At 46.1% G+C, this 11,336-nt stretch overlaps 1 protein-coding gene across 1 annotated transcript; it reads right to left on the bottom strand.

Annotated features, from left to right (window-relative positions):
• Positions 1-3,716: 3,716 nt before the first annotated feature.
• Positions 3,717-10,991, bottom strand: KRT4 (keratin 4). Its single transcript, XM_042782143.1, has 9 exons — positions 10,503-10,991; positions 8,339-8,553; positions 6,937-6,997; positions 6,123-6,218; positions 5,395-5,559; positions 5,018-5,143; positions 4,364-4,584; positions 4,000-4,034; positions 3,717-3,892 (listed from the first exon to the last, which is right to left on the bottom strand). Exons 1-9 carry the CDS (start codon positions 10,989-10,991, stop codon positions 3,717-3,719), a joined length of 1,584 nt encoding a protein of 527 aa, XP_042638077.1.
• Between the last annotated feature and the right edge of the window lie 345 nt (positions 10,992-11,336).

Genomic DNA, 11,336 nt, shown 5'->3' with positions numbered 1-11,336 from the left:
CACACACACACACATAAATAAACCCTTCTTTGTTATATCCTTTTGGATACTAGCAACAAGGTAGGGAATCTTCAGAAGTGTTGGAAAGAATTTTCTGGAACTAAGAGGACTGGATCCAGAGGAGAGGGCCTTGGTGAAAGGGAAGGGACCTTGCAAATATGATATTTACTTGGGAACTAAAAGTCTGAGCCAAACCAAGGGTGGGACTTGGTTTGGGCAGTGGGCATCTGAGCAGATGAACCAAATAAACTGAGGTAAAATGTTGCAAACCCACAGTTGGATCTTTAAGATGTGAGAAATGATTTCAGTTGGTTTTGGTTTGGAGACACAATTTATTTAGGGGAAGCAGGAGAATGTGAGGCCTCTAAAGGGGCAAGTAATGCAATCTGTGTCTCCATACTTTGCCTGAACACAGAAAGCTGACCAGAATCCAACTCAAAGGAGGTATAAGAAGGGTGTGCCTATTATATCAGAAGTGGATCCTCCCCACCCCAGGCCCCAAGTAATCCTTTTAGAGTAGCCAGCCAGCTCCAAGCCTATGAATCACAGCCTGGATCCACTCCCTTGGAGAGTTCTGGAACTAGGGGCCAATTTGATTTCTTTTCCTTTTTTAATGAAATCAGAGTTTTCTTATATAAATTTAAAAAACACTCAGCCACTTACCTGAAAATACAAACGTGTTTATTCAAGACACACACATATTTATACAATCTACACTCTGACTTTGTTGTGTAAAAATCATTCAATTTAACTGAGGTGACCCCAAGAGAAAAACCTATCAGTACCAACCAAGCAGCTGGCTCCTACCACACCTCCCTTGTTGTGGAGTGAGAAACTAGCCTATGGTCTTGCTTCTCACACTGACCCACCTCTACCTGCAAACTCCTGATGGTTGAAGTTGAAAAACCCCACCCCTGGTTCCAACTCTTGACTCCTCCTCTCCACCCTGCTGTGATGTGCCATTGAGTGGGACCCAACTCATAATGACCCCTCTTTGGGTTTCTGAGGCAGTATCACTACGGAAGTAGATTGCCCCAACCTTCCTTCCCAGGAGTGGCTGCTGGGTTTGAACCGCCAGCCTTCTGGTTAGCAGTAAAGTGCCTTAGGCACTATGTTACCAGAGCTCCCCCTCTCCACTCTAGGGACTCAGAAAAGAGCAAATTCAGCATTTTCCCAGGGAAAAGATGCAGTGGTGGGAAGAAGTCAAAGCCTAACTGGCTGCAGAGACTTCCTGTTCTGAACACATGCAGAGGTGAGCCCTCAGACAATGGGGAGACTAAAGCTGCTGAAGAATAGAGCCAGGGAGTGGCTGGTCCTGGCAGAGTGCCCTGAGATTAACCCTTTGCTGCTCTCCCCTTGCTTCCCAGAGCCGGGGCAGCTCTGAGCCTGGTCAAGGGCCGACCTTGGGCAAGATATGTGCCCTTCTGTCACCCCACAATAAGACTCGTGGACACTGCCCTGGAGGAACTGGAATCAGTTGTGTGATCAAAGGAAAGAGTGTGCTCTACATCTGCCATAAGAGGTATTCAGGTCAGGCCATGGACTACTTCCATAGTGATACAGCCTCGGAAACTCAAGGAAGGGGTGCTATGAGTCGGATCCAACTCAAAGGCAGTGAGTTTGGTTTGGTTTTGGTTTTGGTTTTGTTTTGATGGATGGGAGACAGCATTGGTGGTTCAGTGGTAAATTCTTACCTTCCATTCAGGAGACCCAGGTTTCATTCCTAGCCACTTAACCCATCCGTCAGTGGAGGTTTGTATGTTACTATGATGCTGAACAGATTGCAGCAGAACTTCCAGACTAAGACTGACTAGGAAGAAAGCCCTGGTGATCTGCTTGCAAAATTCAGCCAATGAAAATCCTATTGCTCACAATGGTCCAGTCTGCAATCAGTTGTGTAGATGGCACAAGACAGGTCAGGGTTTCATTCCATTGTGCATGGGGTCACCACAAGTCAGGCCAACTCAGTGGCAGCTAACAACAGCAATCACAACAGAGGGTGGGGAGCTGTGCAGTATTTCTCTGGAAAAGAGAAATCATGCTGCTCAGAGCATCTTGGGATTGGTCCCATATAGAAACAGGGTGACATCCAAAGCTATACCCACCCAGACCCCAACTCTGACTATCCTTTCCCCATTCTGCACTTCTTCAACCAGGATCTCTAGAACTGGCCTCAGGCAGGTAGCTTCACCTTCCAGTGTTCCAAAAGACCTGCCTTGCCACCCCACCCCCCATCCCCCATGCTCCCACCACTCAGGGATGACAACATAAACACAACCTTAGCCACAGCTGAGAAGATGGGTAGGGGAGCAAGCAGGAACACTCTATGAAAGCCACAAATTTTCACTCTGGAAAGCTTTGTTTGACCAGTGATATTTAGCCTTATGCATGGAGTTGAATGAAAATAAGGAGGCCTTCCATATATATAACAGAGCTAATAGAGGGCAAAGTTATGATAATTTATTGGCCACAGCCAAAAATAGGCCTATGGGGTGAACAGTTACATCAAGTAAGTACACTCCTTAAAATGGTTAACCATGGAAGATTAGGTGGGCAGCATTTGCACAGAGAGATAGCTCAGAAGGCAGGAATGTATAGGAAAGAAGGACACAGGGAAGGGCTAACTACAGGGAAGAAGTGGGAAGGCAGCTTTTGCATTGTAGGGATTGCAATCAATATCATGAAACAAAATGTTTATGAACTGTTGAGTGGAAAATAAATTTGCTCTGTAAACTTTCACCGAACTCAAAATAAAATAAAAGAAAAAAGTAGGTAGGACTTCCTGGACACTGAGAATAAACAGTCTCCACCTTACCTCTTGTTCTACAGTCAATTGAGCCCCCTTGACAACTTCTCCTCATACCAGTCATATATCCCCACACCTCCAGACTTAGATTCCTTCCCTAGAGGCTCCTCCCAGTCTCAGCATTGTGCTGGGGATGCCCCAGAATTGGGCATTCTATGTATAATTGTTGGGTGTCTCTTGAGTCTGTACATCTGCTCTGTAGGTAGGTCCTGGGCTCCAAACACTACTCTTCTCCTTCAGTGATCTGGGTACCTTAGAAGTAGGAGCTTGAGAAATTATCTGATAACTTTAATCTATATAGACATATCTTCTGGACCCAGCATCCACTTTCACCTGAATTATATGGATTTACAGGATTCTGGAGGCTTCTTCTCACAAAACAAAGACAATGCTCAAAATGAATGACAAAAGAGTTTTATTAAAGATTCACTAGGAGATGGATAGGGAGAATGAGAAGAGTTCAATAGGACACTGGGTGGTTCTTGTCTTGACCCTTCAGGTCCAGTTGATGCCACATGATGGAGAATGATTTTGGTCCTGATGTAGGGAGATATCCAGGATCTTGTTGGAGACAGCATTGGGCTAGAAGGGGACATATGTAACCCTGGTAATTTGGAGATGAAGCTCCTGGTTACTTTTCTCCTCTGTCCATAGGAAGTGACAGGTCAGCTGACACTCTTCTCATTCCAGGTGGACCTCCAGGCCAAATAGAGAAGAAGCCTCCAAATTTCAAAAGGGCAGAGCCCAAGCCCCAGCAGATAAAATCATCCAGGAACAGAGAGCACCCAGGGACAGTGGAGGTGACATTGGTCAGATGAGCCCCAGAGGGAATGTGAAGGCAGGGTGAAGGAAGCATAAAGACACCAAGACTGGGGCTGGCTGGGCTCCGAGGGCTGCAGGGACAACTTCTCTATCGGTGGGATCTCTTGGTCAGGTTGGTAGTACAGATCATCTTGCTGCCGGAACTGCCACAGACTCCACCACCAAACCCAAAACCACTTCCAGAGCCAGAGCCAAAGCCACAGCCACCTCCCAGGCCAAACCCTCCACCGATGCCTCCAGCACTGGCACCACCACCAACCACGGCTGTGGAGAGAGACAAAGGACATGGGTTATTCCAAAGTGCTGACAACTAGGGGACACAGCCCAAACCAAGGTGAACAAATGACCATGGCAGAGGCAGAAGTACTTACAGATGCTCACGGCACTCTGGCATTCTCCAGACATTCTGTTGGAGGAGAGAGAGAGAACAGTGAGTCACAGCAGGGCCCAAAGCCACACTCCACTCCATGTGCACATCTCGAGCATTTTCTACATGTGCTTACTATGCTTACAAGTTGTTTGATTTCCATCAGCCACCTTCTCTCATTTTCTTTCAGAAAGTCTTATCCCATCCTTGAATATCCAAATTTTAAGACCTGAGTATGATCTTGCTTGGTTCGTAATGTACCAGTATAATACTAAAGCAAGGATGGACCCAGCAGAGGCACAAATCCATGGCCCTAGACCTCCATCCCTCATGTTGCCTCCCCCCGCCCAAAATCCTACCATCCTTACCTGATCTCCTCGCCCTCCAGCAGCTTGCGGTAGGTGGCAATTTCAATGTCCAGGGCCAGCTTCACGCTCATGAGTTCCTGGTACTCGCGCAGCATCCGGGCCAGCTCCTCCTTGGCCTTCTGCAGGGCTGCCTCCAGCTCTGTCTGCTTGCCATGGGCATCTTTGAGGGCCACCTCCCCACGTTGCTCTGCATCAGCAACAGATGCCTGCAGAGTCTGGTTCTATGGACAAGAGCATTAGACAGACAATCCTCAGTGTTCTGCTTCCAAAGCCTCTACACTGTCTCCTCCCCTGGGTCAACTTTCTTTAAGTGAAGATATAAAAAATCTGTGCTGTCCCCATCTTCCTTGACTCTTATCCATTTAATTCACTCTAGCCAGAGCCCACCAATACCCCCCACCAAACTAAAGAGATGAAGATGTGCAAAAAACAACAAAGAAGAGCCAAGAAACCTTATGTATGTACTAGGGTGTCATACCCTGTTTTCTAAGATATTGCTGCAAAGATCTATACATGGCTTATGTAAAGAGCTAAAAATCCTCTGCCAACAAGGTCAGGGTCTTCTGGCCTGCTACTTTATCTGTTTGTCTGCTATGGAGACATCTACTTTAGACTCCTGGCCCTGTGCTTTGGTTGGAAGTGGATGACACTTACCTGCTTCTTGACATTCTCAATCTCTGCCCGCAACCTCTGGATCATCCGGTTGAGTTCTGAGATCTCACTCTTGGTGTTCTTCAGGCTGTCACCATGTTGGTCAACTGAAACCTGGAGCTGCTGTACCTAAAACCCAGGGAGACACAGGAGACCAAGAGTCAAGGATGTCACTGAATTCAGAGAGAATGGCCACATGTGGCAAAGATAATACAAAATATCAAGTAGTCCCAAGTCAAGCTAAGATCAGTGACACCTGGAAGAATCAGTTCATCTCTGACTTTTCTTCTCTTGGGTTTGATTGCTCACAGGTTACTCACAGAATCAAAAGTAAGGCCCTATAGACCATTCTCATCTCCTGAGACACCTCCAACACTCACCTTGGACTGGTAAAGGGCTTCAGCCTCAGCCTTGCTCTTCTGGGCAATCTCCTCATACTGAGCACGGACCTCAGCAATGATGCTGTCCAGGTCCAGGCAGCGGTTGTTGTCCATGGACAGCACCACAGACGTGTCACTGGTGCGGGTCTGCATCTGGGACAGCTCCTACAATGTAAATGTCTCACATCAGCACCCCAGGAGCGTTTTCTCTAACCTCTGACCCCAGAAATCTGCTGTTATCATGGAAATGGCCATGCCACAGGATAGGATGGGAGCAGAGTTGGCATTTACAGTGCACATAGGGGAGGGGGGTAAAAGTCTTTGCAGGAACCAAGTGGTTGGTGATATCTCAGGACAGAAAAGCAATTCCTCTAGTCTTTGCTGGTTACTGGAAACCAGGATACTCTATGTCTCATACAGTGAGTTTTCAGTATGTTGAACAGAAGGGAATGGAATGGATTCATTTCACCAGAAGAATATTAAGAGAGCAATAGATTCAAACCCCTGTAATCTTTAGATATAATCACTTCTAAGACAACATCTGACTCTGAGAACCCCCAGTGCAATCTCTCACTTGAACCCTTTCTATCCATGACTTTGCTGAGAACCCACTGCCCTGAAGTAAGGAAACTGGAGTCCTTTCAAATAATTGTGAATTCCACCCAGCAGCCTCTGAGGTAGAGGATTCCCTTTCCCTGAATGGAGTGGGGGCAGGATGGAGTCCTCACCGCATCATACAAGGCCTTCAAGAAGTTGATCTCATCATTAAGGGCTTCTGTCTTGGCCTCCAGATCCACCTTGTTCATGTATGCAGCATCCACATCCTGCAGGGGAGGATGAGGGATCACAGATAAGGAGCAGGAATCACAATGGGGGCTGGGTAGTAAGTGACACTTAAAGATGTTCTTAGCAACACCAAGTGAGAGGATGAGGAAAAAAACATTTGATATATTCTATCCCTAAATCCACCTACAGACATGAAAGTTAATTATCCAGATGAATTTTCTTCCTGGCATTAATTCTTTAGAACCTGGTTCTACAACCCACTTCCTTTGGGTACATTTATCTGTATGGCACTAAATGGAATGGAGATGAGGCAGAGATGGACCAAACCCACAATTCAAGCCAAAGACCACTCACAAAGCTGAGAGGTATCCTGAAAGCGATTTCCTAGCCTCACCCACCAGCCACTCCTTGGAAGGAAGATTGCGCAGTCAACTTCCATAGTAATACCACCTCAGAAGATGGGGTGGCTACAAGTACAATCAGACTCCACGGCAATGAGTTTGGTTTTGTTTTTTGGGTTTTTTTTTTTTTCATCTCTTACCTTCTGGAAGGAGCTCTGATAGCATAGTGCCTAAGGCATTTGACTGCTAACCAGAAGGCTGGCAGTTCAAACTCACCAGTCACTCCTTGGAAGGAAGATTGGGCAATCTACTTCCCTAGTGATACCACCTCAGAAACTCAAGGAAAGGTCGCTATGAGTCACATCCAACTTGACAGCAGTGAGTTTGGCTTTTTTTTTCCTTTTTTTTTTTTTACCTTCTTGAGGACCACAAAGTCATTCTCAGCAGCTGTGCGTTTATTGATCTCATCTTCATACCTGGAGTGGAGACAAGAAGAAAAGGAAACGTCCCATAGTGAGCTATTGTTTCCCAGATCTTTGGTGCTGATTTTCAAACATCTAGTTCTGCTGAAACATCCAGGTAATTGACTACACTTTCTCATGTTCATTTAGAGATTCGTTCAACCTTCATTTATTGAACAATTATTATGTACAAGGTGACAGTCTAGACCCTGGTTTGTTTGGAGACATGAAAACCAAACTTAAAGAGATTATTTTCAAGAGATAAGATGTTAGAAGAAGAACTTGTTTATTTATTTCCTTAGAAGGGTTATTCTTTCAGCCATTTGGTAGATTATTAAATTCTCAGAATTGTTGCCAACACTCCAGTTTCCTTCATTTGATGTGAGAGAAAATTGAGAGGGAAGCTTGGTATTTTCTCAACCTCATGCCATAGTAACCATAGTCACAGCTACTATGTATTGACTGTTCACTATATATCCAGACTATACTATGTGCTTTCTCTATCTCATTAATTTCACAACCTTATAAGGTAGGAATATTATCCCCATTTAAAGATGAAGAAAACTGAAGCTCAGAGAGGTTAAGCAACAACTTGTTGTTGTTGCTGTTATGTGCTGTGGAGTTGGACCCGACTCATAGCGACCCCTCCTTGGGTTTCCAAAGCAGTATCACTACGGAAGTAGATTACCCCATCTTCCTTCCGAGGAGTGGCTGGTGAGGTTGAACCACCAGCTTTCTGGTTAGCAGTCAAGTGCCTTAGGCACTACGCTACCAGAGCAACTAAGAAGGTCATATAGCTAGTAAGTGGAAGAATCGATATTTAAATCAGATCTACCTATCTCTACAAGCTGTATTCTTCTGACCATGTTATAGTTCTTTTGGTCTACTTGGTTTCTGAACTTGCTTTTATATGGCGAACCCAGCTCCCTGAATCTATCACTAATTTTTTGTTTGGGGCAACTCATGGATACTAAACCTCATTCTATTAAAGTGTGACTATGTGGACACAGGAAGCTCTGGTAACGTAGTGCCTAAGGCACTTGACTGCTAACCAGAAGGCTGGCAGTTCAAACCCATGAGCCACTCCTTGGAAGGAAGGTTGGGCAATCTACTTTCATAGTGATACCCTTGGAAACCCAGGAAGGGGTCTCTATGAGTCGGGTCCAACTCAATGGCACATAACAACAACAACAACAATATGGATGCAGGAGACTAGACTAGATGGTCTCCCTGAGCTCTTTGAGATCTCTTCAAAGCCTGGGATTCTAAGTCACTAGAGAGAAGCCCAGGGAGCCTGGGGCATTGTCAGGTAGATTTGTGTGTTAAATGGCATCCCGTCACTCCTCCCCCACATACTTGGTCTTAAAGTCTTCCACGCTGTCCTGCATGACCTTCAGCTCAGACTGAAGGCGACCTTTGTCATTGATCAAGCCATCCTGCTGCTTCCTCAGGACAGTAAGGTAGCTCTCAAAGAAGGGCTCAAGGTTTTTGCTGGATGTGGTAGTCGTCTGCTGCTGGAGGAGGTTCCATTTGGTCTCCAGAACCTTGTTCTGTTGTTCTAAGAACCGCACCTATGTTGAAAAAGACACCAGTCAACTGCCTAGGGGCTGAAGCCCTGGCAAGAGGGCCAGTCAGGGCCAACACCCACCCAGTCAATCCAAGCCAATGAGGCAGCCTGCTAGCCACCTCAGTAGAACCATCCATCATATTGCAACTCCAGGCCACCATTCTCTAGAGTCAACATGGTGACCCCACTCTTGACCCAGAAGCACCAAATGGACCATGGGTTTGGGAAAACAGAGCACAGGGTGTCAAAGCCTGACAATGCAGCAAGAACAACTTGCTAATAGCAGGGAGCCAAAGGCCTTGAGAGGACCTATTAGAGAAAAACATTGAACTTCTATGAAGTAATGAAATCATTAAATTAAATTAGGAAAAATAACCATAAACTAGAGACTACTGAATTCAAACTGATCTTGACCCAAGGCAAAGGAAAGATAAATTCATTAAGGATATTGTTTAAATAGCTTACTTATAAATGAATTTAGTGTGTCCCTGTGAACCTGTGTATAACTGAATCAAGGCCCTAGACCTAACTGAGTCTCAGTTCAATTCAAGGAGATTTCCCTGAATTTTCCCTTCCTGTATGGAAAAATAAACCAAGGTTTTGGCTTAGCATGACATTTCTACTTTATATGCTTCAGAATTGAAAAGAAAGCAGGTGAGGGTGACTAATCACATTTTAAACCAAAAAAAGGAGATGAGATGAAATGAGATAAGGAAGCACTTAAACCTTAGTCTTGTTTTCATACCAGTCATCACTAGAGTCACAATAAAGCCTATTTATGTGACTATGGGCTCATCTCACCCAGCAAGAACAAACATTCCCACTCAATCCAAGACTGTTGTTGCCCCATACATTTAAGAGCCCCGAGACATTGATGCATGGAGAACAGTGACAGCCTTAATCACAAGTGCTCCACTCATCTAGCCTGTCAGTGATTTTGGGGTGACTCAGCTCTCTGTCTTCCACCATACTTGACTGCAATTGAACTCAAAGTTCTCAAAAAAGTTCTAGAATTATCATGAAGAAGGAAGTTGAGATATAAAAAGAAAGGAGGACTATCCCCTTCTGTCTTTGAACAGATTCAGAAGTAAATTTTGCCCTGAAGCAGAGACATGAAAAGGGTGATCTTGCGGTATCTTGATGAGACGTAGATCCACCACTGGAGTCATATGAACTCCTTCAATGGTCGGGTGGTCCTGGCTTTGCCGTCAGCCCCCTGGAGTCCCTGTCTTATGAAAAACCAGTTTGGTGTTCTTCTGTCCCAGTACACAGTTTAGTTATTACCATGTTTCTACACAAATAATATGCACCTTCTAAGTTTGTTTGCCAACTGCTCCCTCCCTTCAGGAGGTACTATTTTGCAAGCACCACAGAGCTGATTTTATATTATATGCTGCTGAAATTAATTTATATAATTATATAATGGAGTTGACTGGGTTGTTCTCAAAACTAAATTCTGAGAAAAAGCAGGGATATAGTGATCCTGCTTTATAGCTGGGGTGACCAGAGCAAGATAAGGTGAATAATTTGCCTAGTAGTATGCAGCATATGCAGGAGCTCTGGTAGCATAGTGCCTAAGGCATTTGACTATTAACCAGAAGGTTGGCGATTCAAACCCACAAGCCATTCCTGGGAAGGAAGATGCGGTGATCTACTTCCATAGTGATATTGCCTTGGAAACCCAAGGAAGGGTCGCTATGAGTCTAGACTGACACGACAGCAGTGAGTTATGCAGCATATTCAGAAATACCAAATATTTAACTGCTTTGAGCATCTTATCTTCCCATTAGCCATGGGACATTACTCAGTAATGATGCCTCCTTTACAGCTAGAAAACAGAGGTCCAGAGAAGTTAAGTGTTTTCCCAGTGCCCATGGCAGGCTCAGATCTGAGGTCTCAGGGCTCTAGAACCCTAGCTTCTACCAACATTTTCTGGCTGAGGAGACAGCTCACCTTGTCAATGAAGGAGGCAAACTTGTTGTTGAGGGTCATAATTTGTTCCCGCTCCTCAGTCCGGACCTTCTGGATCTCCGGGTCTATCTCCACATGGAGTGGGGTCAGCAGGCTCTGGTTGATGGTGACCTCCTGAATCCCCCCAGCGGGGCAGGCAGGAAAGCCAGGACCACCCCGACCAGTGAAGGAGCCCCCAAATCCACCGCCAAAGCTGCCAGCACCAAAACCAGCACCAAAGCCACCAACTCCAACACCTCCTGCATACCCAAAGCCAGCGCCTTGCTGGGAGCCAGCCACACTCATGGAGATGCTCTTGTTCCCCCCGAGGTTGTAGAGACTCTTGCTGCCGAAGCCCCCAGAAGAGCAGCGGCCCGCACCTCCAGACACAGAGACAGAGCTGAAGGTAGCCCTTCTGCCCCCACCCACAACGGCAGAGCCACAGCTGAAGCCCCGAGACCCGCCTCGGACACCCTGCTGTCTGCAGATCATGGCTGGAGAGAAGTGAGCAAGCTCAGAGGTATCAAAGAGAAGCGAGAGGGACCAGGCCAGTGAATGCCAGAGCCCTCAGCCTGGGTCTCTTATATGTGCTGGAGCAGAAGGGCTTGGTAACAGGGGCATAAAGGGAAACATCTGAAACATCTCTGGGCTGGGCCTTTGGCACTGGCCCATCCTTCTCGCAGCTGCTGAGCATGTCACTAAACACACCTACAGAAGTCATTTGGAGGGCACAGGTTACTGGATCCCATCACACTCCCCTCCGGGAGAACCTGAATTGGTGCCCCAGGGCCTCCTGGATCAGAAGGCCCTGCCTGGGCCCAGTCCTCCAGGCCTCCC

This window comes from Orycteropus afer, unplaced genomic scaffold (genome assembly GCF_000298275.1).
Source record: "Orycteropus afer afer isolate SDZICR_OR568_19922 unplaced genomic scaffold, OryAfe1.0 scaffold00247, whole genome shotgun sequence".
Taxonomy (NCBI): Eukaryota; Metazoa; Chordata; class Mammalia; order Tubulidentata; family Orycteropodidae; genus Orycteropus; species Orycteropus afer.
Note: the sequence above shows the minus strand (reverse complement) of the source record. Positions and strands in the feature narration are given on the sequence as shown.

Coding starts and splice junctions, on each gene's coding strand:
- KRT4 (XM_042782143.1), bottom strand. CDS start 10,991: ATGATCTGCAGACAGCAGGGTGTCCGAGGCGGGTCTCGGGGCTTCAGC. Junction 6,998..8,338: donor GTGGAAGACTTTAAGACCAA/GTATGTGGGGGA, acceptor TCTCCACTCCAG/GTATGAAGATGAGATCAATA. Junction 5,144..5,394: donor AAGCCCTTTACCAGTCCAAG/GTGAGTGTTGGA, acceptor CCTGGGTTTTAG/GTACAGCAGCTCCAGGTTTC.